This window comes from Natator depressus, chromosome 2 (assembly GCF_965152275.1).
Source record: "Natator depressus isolate rNatDep1 chromosome 2, rNatDep2.hap1, whole genome shotgun sequence".
Classification (NCBI taxonomy): Eukaryota; Metazoa; Chordata; order Testudines; family Cheloniidae; genus Natator; species Natator depressus.
This window is the reverse complement of record NC_134235.1, coordinates 170,798,613-170,815,602: the sequence shown is the minus strand read 5'-3', so window position 1 is coordinate 170,815,602 and position 16,990 is coordinate 170,798,613. Positions and strand designations below refer to the sequence as shown.

Here is a 16,990-nt window from a genome sequence, read left to right as displayed (position 1 = left end):
GATATGGCAATCTGAATCATATTCCCATCCAAGGGCAAATTTTGTCAGCTAACCCCATAGGCTGTCCATGTATCACAGCTTCCAAGTTATCTCTGTCCATTTTTTTTTCATCTTAGCATCTGGCTACTTTTCTTGCTGCTGCTGGAAGTGGCACCCGTGAACACATGTGCTGGCTTCAGCATTTGTGACCTTTTCCTTACCCTTTCAATGGATAGTGCTAAAATATTTTCAAAACTGTTTTTTCCATATAAAATGCTAGATTGACATGTGTTTATAGGAGAAAGTCTGCTAGTTAAATGCATGGCATGGGACTCTTGGCTTTTTGAAATCCACTATTGAAAAATCTTGGCTGGGAGTTCAAGTGTATCACTTTCTTTTTTCATTTAATAAAACTGTATAAACTAAATGATGATTTTTCCTGAGTCTTTAATGGGTTTTTCTTCCAAGTTTCATCGGAGAAAAAGCTGCATGGAATGAACTCTGTGGGTTTTGGGATTCTCCCCCCCCCTCCATTTTTCTCCTAACAGCTTTGCACTCTAAGAAGCCAAAATAATGTTACGAGTTTTTTTTAATTTGCAGATATGGTCATAATACAAGGAGGCTTACTCTGCCAGTTGCAAAGGATCAGTGATCTCACTGCTGTGATCTCATACTTCTGGTCTGTTGGCAGTGAACAAAATCCAAACCGCTTGACATTCAGTGTCTGCATTGTTCATGTGCTGGAATGAAATGCAGCAATGCTGCTTTCCTCTACAACAGTGGTTTTCAACCTTTTTTCATTTGCTGACCCCTAAAAAATTTCAAATGGAGGTGCTGACCCCTTTGGAAATCTTAGACCTAGTCTGCAGACCACAGGTTGAGAACCGCTGTTCTATGGTAATGATAACCTTTCGTGGACCCCTTAGGCATAGTCTGCAGACCCCCAGGGATCCAAAGACCACAGGTTGAAAACCACTGCTCTTCAACAAGCTCCACTGTATAAAATTAAGTGCTCCAACCGGTCATCTTAGGAGGCTTAAAAGGGGGCATAGAAGAAGGCTGTTTGAATGATGTGCAGCAATATTATGAATGGCAAAAAAACCCAAAACCCTATACAACAGGTCTGAACATATGAACAAGTAACTGAATACTGCAATCCTTAGCAAGTACTTACTCAAGTCAGTTGGACTGTTGCCTAGGTCTGACTGTAGGAGTCGGATACAGATTACTATTCACAGAATGTGTGTGTGTGTGTGTGTGTGTGAAACTTTGTATTAAAGTGACAGTGATGCCATGGGTCTGATTTTTACACTGGTGTAAGTCAGGAGCAACTCCAGCGACATCCGTGGTGTAAGCCCAGGATCAGTTGAGAGGACAATCAGGCCCTCTGTTACTATCTATGGTGATATTGATGCTGGTCCTTTACAGCCCCAGATTAGCCGTGTTTCCACTCTCCGGAGCAGTGGTTCTCAGCCTGCGGTCCAGTCAGCACACTGCTGCAGCCAATGTGTCATCCTCAGGGTCATACAGGTAGTATATGTGTTGTGTGGATGCAGCCCACGTAACACACAGAGAGCTACAGATGCAGCCCGCAATGGTAAATAGGTTGAGAACCACTCACTGCTTTGAGAGAACCCCAGCTGTGCTTTGTAGTACCAGGGCAACAATGTAACATGTTTCCTTCCAGATTTGTGAGGTCAAAAATGATGCCACTGGCCGTGAATCTAATTACATCTGAGTGATTGACTTCTCTGTCTCTGTGTTTAGATGCTGTACTGTCAGTTTGCAATAACTGGAGTTGATAGAGATTTTACTGTTGAGTTTATATTCCCCCCTTGGCGCCAGATTTTGATATGATGCATTTCTACTTTAAGTGACAAAACCCTCCCTAAATGTCCTTTTCTCTTTATTCCTATGTAGATGTCGCTCCTATGAAGATTGCTGTGGGTCAAGATGCTGCGTAAGAGCCCTGTCTATCCAGCGACTCTGGTATTTTTGGTAGGTTAGGACTTTTTTTTCTGAACATGGATCCCATACTTGCCTCATTTTAAGCAAGCCCTATAAACCACCACATTTCCTGCCTGGGTATTTTATATAGTTAACATTTTATATATATATATATATATATATATATATATATATATATATATATAGGCTGAGATTTTCAAAGCTGCATAGGAGATTTAGATGCACTGTTCACATTTAACTGAATGTGATGTCTGCATCTGAATCCCCAAGGCAGTTTTGCAAATCTCAGCCATTATGTTCAGGATAAACACTTTCTAAATAACAGAGCCAAAAGGGAATTTATGAATGTTGGCTTGGTGATGTGGGACCAAATTCTGCTCTTCTTTACACCAGTTTAGAATTTGGCCCATCACATCCAGTGGTCTATGCTGCCACGCAACATTTGTACCTTCAGCCCTTCTCTCCATCAGCCAGAAGGGAGCCCTGTAGAGCAAACCTACTTAGCATTTGGGCGGAGAGAGCAGCATTTGGGTTGTTCAACAGTGATCCCTCTGGTCAGTTTAAGGAATGGCATGGCTATGCTCCAAAGAAATCCCCTCTGGTACACCTTATTCCAAAGAAGGGGCACGTGGACCTAAGTCATTTATTTCCATCAATATTATTTGCAATTCTGATTCAAGGAAATGTTAGGTGAGGTAAAGAGGTGGCAGAAGGGGACAGATGAGCCCATAACCCCAGAGTTACGGGAAGAAGACAGTAATCTCCCAGCTCTGCTGGCATAATCACTATTGTTCCTGTAAGCTAATAAGAGAAAATACACTGGAAAACCACTGTATGAATAAAAACACTCCTAAGAACAAAATCTCCTCAGTCACTATAGAAATAGCAACTACGTGCTGCCATACAGAGGTATCTCAGTGTGTGCGGTCCTGCTTTCAAGGAATAATATTTTCAGAAAATCCTGATAACAGCATATGGTAGCTGATGGTTAGCGGGTAACGATCTTGGTTTCTCTTATCTATGAATCTTTGAACAACCCCAGCTCCCTGGGGCCCTGCACTTTAGATGGATACCATCTCCAAGTTTGACTTTTCCTCCTTCTTTGGCTCAGGTTCCTTCTGATGATGGGCGTCCTGTTCTGCTGCGGAGCTGGTTTCTTCATCCGAAGGCGGATGTACCCTCCGCCACTCGGAGAAGAACCTACTTTTAATGTATCCTACACCAGACAACCAGCCAACACCGCAGCAGGTTAGAGACTACTTATCTGCTAGCCTAATTTCTTCTGTGTGCACAGGAAACGTTTTAAAACGGTGTGATTTTAGCTAGGAGTAGCTGTTGCACTAGTTTAATTCACCACAGGTGATGTGGGTTCCAATTCCGCTTCAAGTATGTTGCGCCGGTTTTGAATGTACACCGGTACTACCGAGATCCAGTAGGAGATAAGAATGGGTCAGACCAGTGGTCCATCTAGCCCAGTATCCTGTATTCTGAATGCATCCGATGAAGTAGCTCACGAAAGCTTATGCTCAAATAAACTGGTTAGTCTCTAAGGTGCCACAAGTCCTCCTGTTCTTTTTGTATTCTGACCGTGGCCAGGTGCTTCAGAAGAATGAACAGAAAGGCAATCACAGTGCTCACAATTCTCTTTCAAAAGAATTTTTGCATTTCTTTTACTAATCCCTTCTAGAGAATTCTTCCCCCACTGGTTTTGTAACTTATCTCCATGAATGCAAACAAGATAGGAAAACAGTTAATCACATTGCAACATACGCAGAGCAATAGTCAATGCCACATTAGCAATGATGTCCCTCTTTTATATGAATAATAAGGAACGGTTTCCCATAGTTGGTACAATATACTAGAAAATACCTTTGCCAGAATGAAACAACCAAATATTTTCCTTCTGCAGCATAACCTAACTGTGGTTTTTCCATTTTTGCTGTGCCCTCCGTGTTACGGAATACTGCTTTAGAAGTGGAAAATGCTACTTCTTCCTTATCAGTCTCAGCATTTTTCAATTGTCAAACTATGATTTTGAGGAAGTCTGAAGGATCTGTACAGTAGTGGATCAAGTAGCTCCTCCATTCCCCCCAGCCTACCCCTATCCTGTCCCCTAAACAGTCCCACCCAGAGAGCCCTTCAGAGGGCATGCATGCTCTGTGGGACTTCTTGAACCCGGTCCCCTCCAGTTACGAGACCCTCTCTAGCTGCAGATGATGGGTCTGCAGCTGTACCTAAATTCACACCCACACATACCTGTCACACTCTGGCAGCCACAACGGAGACACTTTTATATACACCCTGCTCACTGCCCACACCACTCCATATCCATGAGCATCAACATACCTGGTGAAGAGATTTTGACTCCTCTCCCCCTCCCTAAGGGTACATCTACATTGCAGCTACGGGTGTGAATGGCTACTCATGTAGTCATACCCATGCTAGCTGGACTCTAGCTAGCTCAAAATAGCAGTGAGGATATGGCGGTGTGGGCTTCACGTCAGCTGCACAAGCGACCCACGAAGGTCAGACAGACTTGTGCACTCCATGCTAAAGCCCACACTGGTATGTCCTCACTGCTATTTTTAGCTAGCTAGAGTACAGCTAGCACAGGTACGTGAATGCGAGCTGCAAATCACACGCCCAGCTGCAGTGTAGACATACCCTAAGGCATCCCTCTGCTCCCAACCTGGAGTACATTACCTCACAGATAGAGCTGGCTGCAGGATTATTATTCCATTTCTTGACAGCTTTCTAGGTTTCAAAATTTGTCGTTCTGCATTGGAATGAAACCAAAATGTTTCCAACATTTTCACAAAACAGATATTGTGTCAAAACATCTGTCTTCCAATTGGAAAGGTCAGGGTTTCATTTGGGGTCTCTCTTTCTCTGAAAGTGACTGGAGAGTCCACTCTGAACCTCAGAAACTTTCCTGATGAAAACTTTGTCAAAATTTATACATCTTCGCAAAACATTTCAGCTTCAACAAAGCAGCATATTTCAATGAAAAAAGGTTAGTTGAAAATGTTCCAACCAGTCACATAATCACAAACAGCAGGTCACACAGAGAGTTTAAGTTCAGACTTTCCAACCTCTCCCATATCCTACTGTACACAGATACACTGCATAAGTTCTGGAAATACCCCTGCTCAGTGTTATCCACATCCTTATGCATATGCATACATACTCTCTTTCAGTCAGAGAGCTAACTGTGTCATATAAAAGGATTCCCCCTCACTCATACTCCCAGACACTCCCTTTTATTTTTATTTTTCTCTTTAAGGTATTTCTTTCTTTCATTTGTTAAATGTGTTAAATGCATAGGACATTCCATTCAGTGTGAAAAAACACACACTCATATTTTGTTTACCAATCACACTTTTTCCTAATGAGATAGTTTAGGTAGTTCTTTCCTGAGATGATAGGAAAAAAATTTTAAAAAATATTATAAGTCTTGGAAATAACCCAGAGGTTATATATAAATAGGGAGCATCACATGGCTGGATTGGCAAGCATGTTTAATGATTCTTAATGATCCACCCATGGCAGAAGTCATGTGGAAATAGAAAATAGCTATCTAGTTAAGTCTTTTAATGTCCTACTTATGCCACATGATTTTAATTTTTTAAAAAAATCTTAAGGTCTGATCAAAAGCCCTTTGAAATCAATGGGAGTCTTTCCCATTGGCTTTGGTGCGCTTTAGATTAGGTACTTACAAATTAAGTGCTTTCTCAGTCTCTCTCATATGACTCTCAGTCCCAGCTACTTTGAATTCTTCTACGTTTCTGCCCATGCTTGTCCTTTAAAATAAAGCACAGCTCGGGCCTGAGAGGTGCTGAGCACCTACGACTCGCATCAAGTCCAGTGGATTTGTGGCTGCCTAGCACTCCATTTTTGAAGGTCTAATGGGCTTGAATAGTTCTGATATACTAAACAATAAAAGTAAACACCTGGGATTTGATCCTGCAAGAAGGTCAGGATCCAGCTCTTATTTTGCTATTGGGTTTATTGAAAGTATCACTGATCTGAATACCAGTGTGGAAATAAATTGGTTACTATGATGTAGTTGTGCAAGACATTTTAACAATAATAATTGCAAAATGCAAGGAGTTCCCTCACTCCTTGCCCGAGTTTCCTTTGTGGAAGGAAAAGTGAGCAAAAATGCTGAAATGTGCAAGCACCAGCTTTGTGGCAAAATACTTAAGAAAAATAACACTGCTGTAATAGTAGACATAGGCCCAAACACCCCTGCACTTTAGGGAAGTTTGGGTTTGGAACCAGTTCCCAATCCAATCTCTAGGGCTCGACTCCATTTCTATAATGGGACCAGTGGTTACATTGGATAGAAACGGGGCAGGAGCTTTCATTGCCCAGCAAAGGAAGAGAGGAAGCTGTCTGGGAAGTGCTACTTACCCAAGGCAGGATGGAGAAGAAGCGCTCCTATCTGTTTGCAGGGAAGGAGTTGTGCTCCCAACTTGCTTCCCCTAACCTTAACCCCTGAATGGGCCAAATGCAAGATCCAGACACCGCAAGCTCCATGGATGTTTGGATCAGCAGTTTATGGCTTAGGCCCATCTCTCTTTGATACTTAGGGAATAAAAACTCACTCTGAAAAAGCATTAAGTAGTGTGTAACGCTTCAAGGTATCTCTGGGTTCCATCCTGTTGTCATTCTGAATCCCAGGCCACTGAGGCATGCAAATTGGTGATCAAATGGAAAATCCATGGGGGCTGCTTTCCTTACAGACAAAGTAGGAAGCAAGGCACCAAGGAGAAACTGCTGCTCCTTGACCACTTCATTCTGTTAACTCAGCTTTGCCATGAAAAAAGAGAGAGAGGAGGAAAGAACTTGATGTATTCCCACAGACAAACTCTGCAAAGTTCCTAGAGGGCATAACTTTTTAATTGCTGAGACTATATTCAGTAGATTTTTATTGATCAGAAATTTTGGAGTCGTCATGGATAGTTCCCTTTAAAGATCTGCTCAATGTGCAGCGTCAGTCAAAAATGAAAATGGAATGCTTGGAACCATTAGGAAAGGGGTAGATAATAAAACAGAAAATATCATAATGCCACTGTATAAATCCATGGTAGGCCCACATCTTGAATACTGCATGCAGTTCTGGTCGCCCCATCTCAAAAACAAAAGAAATTTAGAATTGGAAAAGGTGTAAAGAATGGCAACAAAAATGACTAGGGGTATGGAACAGCTTCCATATGAGGAGAGATTAAAAAGACGGGGACTGTTCAACTTAGAAAAGAGACAGTTAAAGAGATTTATGATGGAGGTCTATAAAATCATGAATGGGATGGAGAAAGTGAATAGGGAAGTGTTGTTTACTCCTTCACATAACACAAGAAGCAAGGGCCACCCAATGAAATTAATAGGCAGCTAGTTTAAAATAAACACAAGGAAGTACTTCTTCACACAATGGACAGTCAACCTATGGAACTCATTACAGGGAATTTTGTGAAGGCTAAAAGTATAACTGGATTTAAAAAAGAATTAAATAAGTTCGTGGAGGATAGAACCATCAATGGCTATTAGCCAACATGGTCAGGTACGTAATTGCATGTTCCATGTGTCCCTAAAACTCCAACTGCCAGAAGCTGGGAATGGACGACAGGGGATGGATCAATCGAAATTGCCCTGTTTTGTTCCTTCTCTCTGAAATGTCTGGCATTGGCCACTATCAGAGATAGGAAACTAGTCTGGCTCAGTATGGCCATTCTTATCCTATTATGATCATTATGATATCTAGAGTTTGAAGCCTATCTCCAGTCATTCTTAATGGGAGTATAATGTCTCTGGGTACCACATAGTTTTTCAGTTGCTCATAAATTTCCATGTTGTTCTGGGCCCAGATTTCATTATTGGCATGTGATGAATGAAGTGCCTTGTGAATTCGACATTTCTTAATCTTACTCTGTGCTAAGAAATCCTGTCCCATAATATTAACGAGACTTGTATTGACTTCAGCTGGAGCTGGGTTGGGCTTCACACTTGTCTGTCTTAAAGGGGGCTTGTGAGCTTGAGATGCAGTCCAAGAGGCAACACCATTCAGTACATTGTAAAATACCAGGTGCATTTTTCTGTATCTTGGAAGATTTTAGACAAAGATCTTGGTTTAAAAATAAAGTAAATAGAAAAGCAAACCCCCAAAGATATTTATTTGTAATTGTAGCATATCTGACGGGGGCAAACAAAATCAATGTCGGCAAATTAGTACCAAAACCTCTCCCAAAAGCAATTTACAAAACACAAAATGGAAATTGGATCAGGCCCTGAGAGGAGATAGTTAACCAGCAGCAGGTCTGGGCTGCTCAGCTCTTCTGGGTGTACTGGCTTAGATCTCTTGGGGCCAGTCTGCCCAAGGAAGAATCACAGATGCACCTGAAACAGTGTGTGTATTCTCTCATAGAACCCCACCCTGGCATGCACAAATGCCAACTGACGTGCTCATACAGCATTTGGCAGGCTCAGCTGATAGGTAGGTACATCCAGTGGTCCCTTCTTTGAAAATGTGGCCCTTGCTGTTTTTGTCATGCTGCATGGATCCAGACAGAAGGAAGTTTGATTATTATAGCTCTAAACTGCCTGTGATCCATTGCAGTGTGAATTCTTGCACCACTGTAAGGAGGCTCCATCTTAAAGAGGTATTTTTACTCAGATTTGGCTATAATATCATCTTTGGTTAAACTTGCTAATTTTCAGGTAGCTATCACCAGGAATCTAGTTTATTCCCTTAGGAATGAAGGTTTGCTAGTGGGTATTGTGCCAGGGGAGGGGAGGAAGGGCTTGTGGCAGTGAAGTAAATGGAAAGATGGATGAAGCCTTAGAACATTTGCCTAGAATCAGTACTATCTAATCCCGTCTTTCTATTTGCCACGCAGAAAACTCCCAACCCCCAGCTCTCCATCCTGTCTAGTGATGGTGGTGGTGTTATTTGTTACCATAGTGCTGAGGAGCTTCAGTACCCCATATTGCTAGGCACTCTACAAACATAACAAAAAGACAGCCCTTGCCTTAACATGCTTACAATCTAAGTATGCGACAAGAGACATACTTGTCTCTCATATAGACAGATCAGTGGGGGAATACAAAGAACAAGGAGACAAAGGTACATGGATACGTGTCTGTCTGGCAGACTGCCTGCGAGCCACAGGCCCTGGAAGCCCTGGGTTCCCCCAGTTCTGAGGCATGTGGACTACTGCAGAGCCAGGTGGACACGCCGGCAGGTATCCAAATAGGTTTCCAATAGGACTTGGGTGAAATCGAACCAGCTCTGCAAAGCAATTTGATTTTACTGAATCTTCAAATTTCAATGGAAAAAAAAATGTCATTGGAATTTTTCCTACCAGTTCTAATTACTGCAGTTGAGAGGCGTTGTGGGTGGGGCACTGGATTGGGATGTGGACATCCTAGGTTCTGTTCCTGGCTCTGCCACTGGCTTTCTGTTTGAGCTCAGACAGATCACTTCACGTCTCTGTGCCTCTGCCTTCCACCTCCAAGCCATCGTCTGTTTAAACACTTTGAGGCACGGACTGTGCAGGGGTGCTGGAACAATCTGTATAGTGGGGGTGCTGAGAACCATTGAACCAAACTGTAAACCCTGCATATAATGGAAACCACTTCAAGCCAGTGGGTGCTGCAGCACCCGTGCACCCTTAGTTCCAGCACCTATTGGACTGTGTATTACGAAGTCTTTGTATAGCACCTAACACAGTGGGCCCCTGATCTCAGCTGGGGCCTCTAGACACTACTGTAATATAATACTAATCATCATACTTTCCAGGCAGTAGCTTGGTGTTTGACTAATGCTTCTTTCTCATCATATTCAAAATGCTGCTTTTAGTGACTTACTCTCCTTTGTCATTAGGTGTAATGATTTATTAATATGTTCTTTGATATTACTTTGGTTCTGTGTTTACATTTTTTTCCCTTTGAGCTAGTTGAAGTTTTGTGCCTAAATGAACTGACAGAATGTCAATGGAATCAAAGTTTCCCTGGGCCTAGAACAACCATGTTTGTTCTTTGTTCTCTCGGGCCTACGCTAATTGCTCATGTCAAAGATGTTGCAATTAGGTTAGTGAAGAATCACAGAACAGCCTTATTAGCAAGCATGTTGGTATTAATTGGGCCCTTAATATTTGCTGATCTGAATGTCGTTTCTTGCTGACACAGCTAAGTACATTGATACATGTTCTAGGGTTTCCATCTCATTTTTCTTGGGGATATGTCCTTACTCTATTCAAACAGTATCCGCAGGCAACTGAATATAGAGTACATGCGTTAAAGGCTCTGAGTGTAGGCTGAGATCCTATGGTGTATTTTCTCTACAAAGTAAATTTAGTGCTCCTAACTGGTGCAGGTTCAACAGCCCTGGAAAGTGAACACTTCTATCCACAGAAGAAGCAGTGACTGGGAAAGCATCCCCAGTGTGTGTGATCTGGAGAAAGCACCTTTAGGGGGTGAAAGGTAGTTCCATCTCTGGGTCCATTCAGTCCTTCAGTTGTCTTCTGAGACTCCCAGCCAGGATGCTAGTAAGTGTGAGGGTGATTTGTTATGGTGTCAACCACTGCCCACTGGACTGAGACCACCAACTTGACTGGTCAGCCATCAGATGGAAACAACTTTTGTGCATTGTCTTGGCCATGTGTCACATACTTCAGCTAAAACCTCCTGTGTATCATTTGCCTTTAGAGAAGAGCATATTTGTGCTTTCCCCAGCATTGGAGCAGCATCATACTAGCCTGTCTTTTGTAAATTTACCGTTGCCTTGTAAATTAATGTGTTTTCGCTCCATTTCTTTTAGGATCACAGCAACCAGGGATGCCATACTACACGGATCCAGGAGGACCTGTGATGAACCCCATGGCTATGGCTTTCCATGTCCAGCCCAACTCCCCACCAGGGAATCCAGTGTACCCACCTCCACCCTCTTACTGCAACGCACCCCCACCCCCATATGAGCAGGTGGTGAAATCCTCCACGTAACAACTCGGCAGCTCTGTTACCTGACTGTGTGAGAAGCAGGTGCCATTGCACAGTGACTGGGGTAGAGGGCCTCTGCCCGTCCGAACACTTGCTAGTTCTCTGTCTCTCCCTACACACACTCCCCATTAACATTACTTGCAAGGGATGATTTTTTTTGTAGTAGGGGGTGAATTTTCATTTTGATGTATTCAAAATTAAAGCAAGGTCTTTTAAATGCTTTTAATGGAAACCTATATTTAAATCCAGTACGTTTTCCCTTTATTTATTGTTTCAAAGGTGTATATTAACGCATTGTGGCAAAATACGGTAGCAGCTTTATGCAACCACAAAGTGATGCACACTCTCCTAAAACCCGGTACATGAATGTGGTATTCTACTAGAGTAGAAAGGAGAGAAGGAGTGAGTTGGAGGAAAGAGTCAGGGCTAGATATTTATGAGAAGTGTGACCACCAACCTCATGGTCTGTGGTTTTCTAGGAAAGCTCTGTTCTGAGACACAGAAAAGGGACAGGATGTTATGGAAGCCACTGAGTGAGCGAGGAAGTCAAGTCATGGCAGTGGGTTCTGTTTGGAACGAGTCCCACTTGAGAGCTTCACTTCTATAAAGGATGTGGGTCCAAGAAATCATGAATGAGCAGGTCTGCAATGTCTCCACCTGCACCTGGACTCTGAACTTGCCACCTTAAGCCTGGCTCCTCTTCTCCTTTTTTGACACTTTCTGGAGAGGGTTTTTTGTTGTTGTTGTTGCCAAGGATGAGATTGTAAAATATAGTTGATGATCTAAATGTTACACAGACCTGCGTGTGGCAGGGAAAATGTTATCAGCTCCCAGCTACGTATCTACACTTGTAGAGAAACTACTTAGAAATATTTCAATACACAAGAGTTTTCTGCCCTAAAGTTAAAATGGAAAAAATGGGAAGTTAGGCCCAGATCCTCAAGGTATTTAGGCACTGAACTTCCATCTGGGCCTTGGGTCCCAATCTTGCTCCCTTTGAAGTCCCTGGGAGTTTTGTCATTGACTTCACTGGGTGATGACTGGGTCCTTGTTCCATACAGCACGTTAGCTCACTGCTTTTGGTTATTGTCTTATAGCCACAGAGAGAGCATGAAAGGGTGTTGTTTTCTCCAATCAAGAGATTTGAAAATCTTCTCTTAACAATGCTTTAAGCGCAGTAGCTTACTGGGACATATGTTTAAGGGTTGCTTCTGAGCCTAATGCATGGACACTTTGGCCGTGCAACTACCACTTGCAGACAAGTCCCTATTCATCATGCTGAAAATGTCCCCATTTGTATTTGCCTCATACTCCTCGGAGGTTGTTTGAGTGGCAGTGGCCACTACCCAATATCTTCAAACAAACAAAACCTTTTCTCCTGAGGTGTTTATGAATGGTTGTTTTTGCAGATATTTTCCCACTTATTTTGATTGTTTCCAGTTAAAGTATGGTGCTTTTTATTGCTGTTAGAACTGAAGAACCACCTCAACTATGAGCTTCTGGCACAAGACCTATAGAAATGTTTATTAACTTCCAATTAGTTACAGCGGGGCTATCCCATTGGATGCCTGAGGGTGCCCATGTGTAACTGAGCACATACTCCCAAGACATCTGCATTGCACAGATATAGTTGAGGGACTTATTTAGCCTACAGAGCCTTTAACACTGGGGTAATTTTGTGAGAATTGGTTCTCAGAGTTTGCAGGGCTAACAATCGGAGAACAACATCTTTTTGCTTGGAAATTGCACACCTGAAGTACAGAAAATACTGAGCACCGATAAACCCGGGAACCCCCCCGTCCTCTTTTTAGTCCCTTTTCCGAGTGGAACTACCCTTCAAAGGATCAAATCCAGCAGTCCTAACTCAGCCGCAATTTCTGTTGAGAATAAACACTTGTGTGACATCTGGAAGAAAATACTTTCTGGGCCCATTCCAGTACAACCCTGACAAACTGGGAGGAATTGGCCTGCTATAAATACACTGAAATTGCATCCATTTGAATTGTGTTACATTCACCAAAGCCCATTGTGTGTAATTTACCAGTCTGGGATTTGAGCTAGAATCCTTAGTCACAGAAACACATTTCATAGACTCCAGTGGATGATTTGCAGGCAGTCATAAGGGGCCAAATCCCAGTTCCACTGGAGTCAAGGGGAGATTTGCCATTGATTTAAACTGGATCAAGATTTTGCCCAAAGGAAAGGATTAAACTTGTTTAGCAAATAAAATATAAGCAGAAGATTCCTGCCAGGAGCAGTAGTAGCATTTCTGTTACCCTTCGCACTGGGTTTCATCTCGGCATATAACTATTAGTCTTGATTTCAAGAAGAAATAAATGAAGGGATAAAGATGACAGGTTAAAAATGCTAACCTGTTAGGCTGGACTGTTTTTGCATTTTCTAAATACAGTCTTTAAAAGGGCTTGTGTACACAAACATTTAGTTTGTGGCAAGCGGCATTAGCCTGCTGCATCATAAGTGTCCGCATGAACACTGCTGATGCACAGTAACAGTTCCATAGTACACTTTGATCTACTGGCTTTGAAACGGGCGTAGGTCAAAGGGCATTAAGGAGTTGTTAGTGTGGATCAGTGCGGGGTAGATTCACACCCCCAGTTTGCTATGAATTAAATGATCAAATAGGCAAACCCAAAGAGCCTGGCTATGTTTCTAAGCCTACTTACACTGGTGTAAACCAAGAGGAACTCCAGAAAAGTCAATTCTGTTCGTCTGGTTTGAGATTAGAACCAGGCCTTGTGTTTGTACTTCCACTTATAGTAAAGTCCATAGGAAGTTAAATCAGATCATATCCGACCATATTGGCTCACGTTCAACATGTGTTTTAGAAGTGGTGAATGTGACATTCAAATCCCTTTATCTTTTTAGGGTAAAAAGAGATACTCGTACTTACTGAGACTGTAAGATTTCACGATACATGGCAAAGCTCATTCCTTTCTGTACTGCTGTGTTTAGTGCTATATTCCAACATGAAGTTTGACCTGATCTCTTGCTTATCCTTAGAGTCTACTTTGCAGATTAAAAATCAGCGAATCAAATTCTGATATTTTCAGTTGTTCTTTTTCGCAAATTTAAAAGGGAGTTGGCTTTAAAAAACAAACCAAAACTTCTGTGTGATATTTTTGATTGTCTTAGTGTGTCATATCGGGGTGATGATATAAAAAGAAAGGCAAAATTCCTCTCTGCTCTACCCAACTGATCTTGACTAAGCTAACCTATCTGAATCTAAATTTACTGTAATCTCATTATCATTGCACATCTCTTGCTAGCACCAATCACTATGGTATCCAAGGTGCCAGATCCTGCAAACACTTATATGCTTAACTTTAAGCAAGGAGGCTTCAGTGTGAGTACTCGGGGGCTGAAAATTAATATTGCACATAAATGTTTGCAGGATTGAGACCTAATCACCCACTGTTGAGATCTCCTTGTTGCCCATATGGTTTTTCCACACAGACTTATGTGCCTACACGGAATATTGGAGGGGAAACCTGCAGTGCAGACCTGAGAGAAGACTCTTGCACTTAGTGAACTCTCCTATTGCAGTCTTACTCATGGGCTTAATAGATCTAAAGCCCGAAGGACTCATTAGATAAGCTAGTTGGAACTGTATAACACAGGCCAGAGGCTTCCACCCAATTACCCTTGCATTGATACCAACATTGAGAAACACTGAAGAAAAAAATATATTTCAAAAGTATTGCAGCAACAGTATGGTGTTCTGAGGATATTACTGTTAAAATATTCTTCCTGGCCGGGGCTCGTGGTAAGGATACAGCAGCTACTCGTGGGTTTGCGATGCAGGCCCTATGAATATTTCAGATATATGTACTACATGGTCAAAAGGCCCAATTACCTGCAGTGCTCAGTTGTATGTATTTTCTAAACTAGTGTGCACACTAACTGTAACGCTGCTGCCAATCACATAATATGGCGCTGTATACACTGTATTTTTTTAAACTGAATCAAGGGATTCTTTTTCCTTTAATGGACTAGGCCCTATGATGTGAGCAGATAGGTGTCGTTAAACCCTTTTAGATTATTAAATGTGTCTAAGAGAACTGATGTTTTCCCGATAACATTGGGTAGAACCCTTTTCCAGTGGACTCTGATGCTGTGTATTGAAATTCAACTTCTGGTGAAGTTTTTCTGTGATTCAGTTGTTTCCTTTATTAATGTTAGGGGATTATAACCACCTCTTACAATGAAGTCAAACTCCTGTTCTAGTGAAGTTGTTTGGTACTTAATTGAAAACACAGCAGCACTGTAGGTAAATCTAGGATTGTTTGCAGATTGCGTGCATGCTTTTCCTCTGATATGTCTCTTTTGGTTTCTAGGTTTTTATTTTGTTTCCCTTTATTTTCATTTTTTAAAAAAGAAAAAAGGGGAGAAAAAAAAAACCCTATAACTTTTGATAGGGTCATGTTTCATATATATTCCAAATAAAACTGATCTGGGTGTGTCTATTGCTGCTTTTGCCCACCGTGGTTTGGGAATGGTGGCGGGGGGGAAGTTAGCCCTTCTACTGCCTGCGGCTTCTGCTGTTAGCTTAGAATGGGTCCACTAGAAAGTTCAATTTAAGTTGCATTCTATTAAAGCAACAGAGCACAGAAAAGGGCAATAAAAGTGATTAGGTAGCGAGAGGGAGGGATGCATTTAAAGGATTTCTTTATTACTAATGGAGAGCTGAACCCGTGCTCAGTTCTGTACAAAACAAGAACATAGACGCCGAGATACGCCATAGAGGCCCAGATACTTCGGGAGCTTTGTGATCCTATTTCCAACCTCTCCCCCTCTGCTTAAGACTCTGCATATTGGTTAAATAGAAATAAAGGGATGTGAGCCTCGTTCTCCTTTGCCTTGAACGTTCTGCAGTTGTTTATCCCACATTAAAGGGAGAGAGCGTTTTACTTCCATTTTGCATCAACATAATTGACTGTGAGAAGTAGTGAAGAATCAGGGCCTCCAGGGAGTTACATGATAAAAGCCAAAGGGCCTGAGTGGCTGCTCTGCTACATGAATTCTGTGCTTCTGTAATTCCACTGCAGTGAAAGAAGTCTGGCCTGTCAGGCCCTACAGCTTTTGTGAAAGGATGTAAAGGTTGCTCCAAGGAGGTATAATAAGGACCGCGGGGATGAAATTAAGGTAAATAATGAGGTAATGCTGAATAGGAAATGCTCCCTGATAGTGAGCAGCTGTAGACTACTTTCCTAGATGAAGAGGTGAATACTCCATCTGTGCACAGAACATTGAAAGAACGGGCCAGTGCTGGCCGAGAAATAAACCTACATTTGCTTGGAAGACCTTTTCCACGTCTGGCTCCTGTGATTCACTGAAATGACCACAGTTCAATGCAAGTGTGAAAGCCAAAGCTTACTGCTGACCAATAATAAAACCCATATGCTCTGGTTTTAGGCCTCTAGCTGAAAAATGAGCAGGAGTGGGTCTGTGCTTTGATGGTGGGAGCAGCAGCTCCTCCTGCATCACAGGAAAAGAAACGTTATGAGTCGACACTTAGGGCTAGATGCACAAGGGCCTTTTGGGCATAGCACTGCTCAGGCGTGAGGTGTGGGCCCGGTGTCTGGACTTAGGTATCTTGGTTCATGCCCACAATGAGAAATGGAGGAGCCATAGGCTACTTATGGGTCTGGCAAGGCAGCACCGAAACCCCAGTGTGACTGTAGCCTGCAGTGGGATTTACAAAAACCGCTTAATGTGGTCATTGAAATCAATGGGAATTAAGCCCCTAACTGGATTAGCAGATTGTTTGCATCTTTAGGAGCGTAAGTACCTTTGAAAAATGCGTCCCTTACATGTGTAGCTTGGCACGGAGGGGTGGGGCCATACATGTGCTTATAGTCTAACAAACAGCTGAAGAGTGTAAACAGCAATGACAAAGTGGACTTGATCAGGGAATAACTAGAAATAGCAGGCTGAAAATTAAATTTTAGATTGAAGAGGGATCTAGCCTTCCCTAAGGAAAGCAAAAGTGATAGAAATGAGGCAAACCTATGGCACTCCTTCCCAGTCA

At 42.3% G+C, this 16,990-nt stretch overlaps 1 protein-coding gene across 2 annotated transcripts in view; it reads left to right on the top strand.

The window, feature by feature from the left end:
- VOPP1 (VOPP1 WW domain binding protein) overlaps window positions 1-16,235 on the top strand; it is a 103,892-nt gene extending 87,657 nt beyond the window's left edge. The window contains exons 4-6 of one of the 2 annotated variants that reach the window (XM_074945285.1): window positions 1,900-1,977; window positions 3,059-3,195; window positions 10,763-16,235. In XM_074945285.1, the coding sequence (XP_074801386.1) occupies window positions 1,900-1,977; window positions 3,059-3,195; window positions 10,763-10,944 (397 nt within the window). In that variant the 3' untranslated portion in view covers window positions 10,945-16,235. The remainder of the gene's footprint in view (window positions 1-1,899; window positions 1,978-3,058; window positions 3,196-10,762) is intronic. The other variant, XM_074945284.1, reaches the window with a different exon arrangement.
- Window positions 16,236-16,990: the final 755 nt, after the last annotated feature.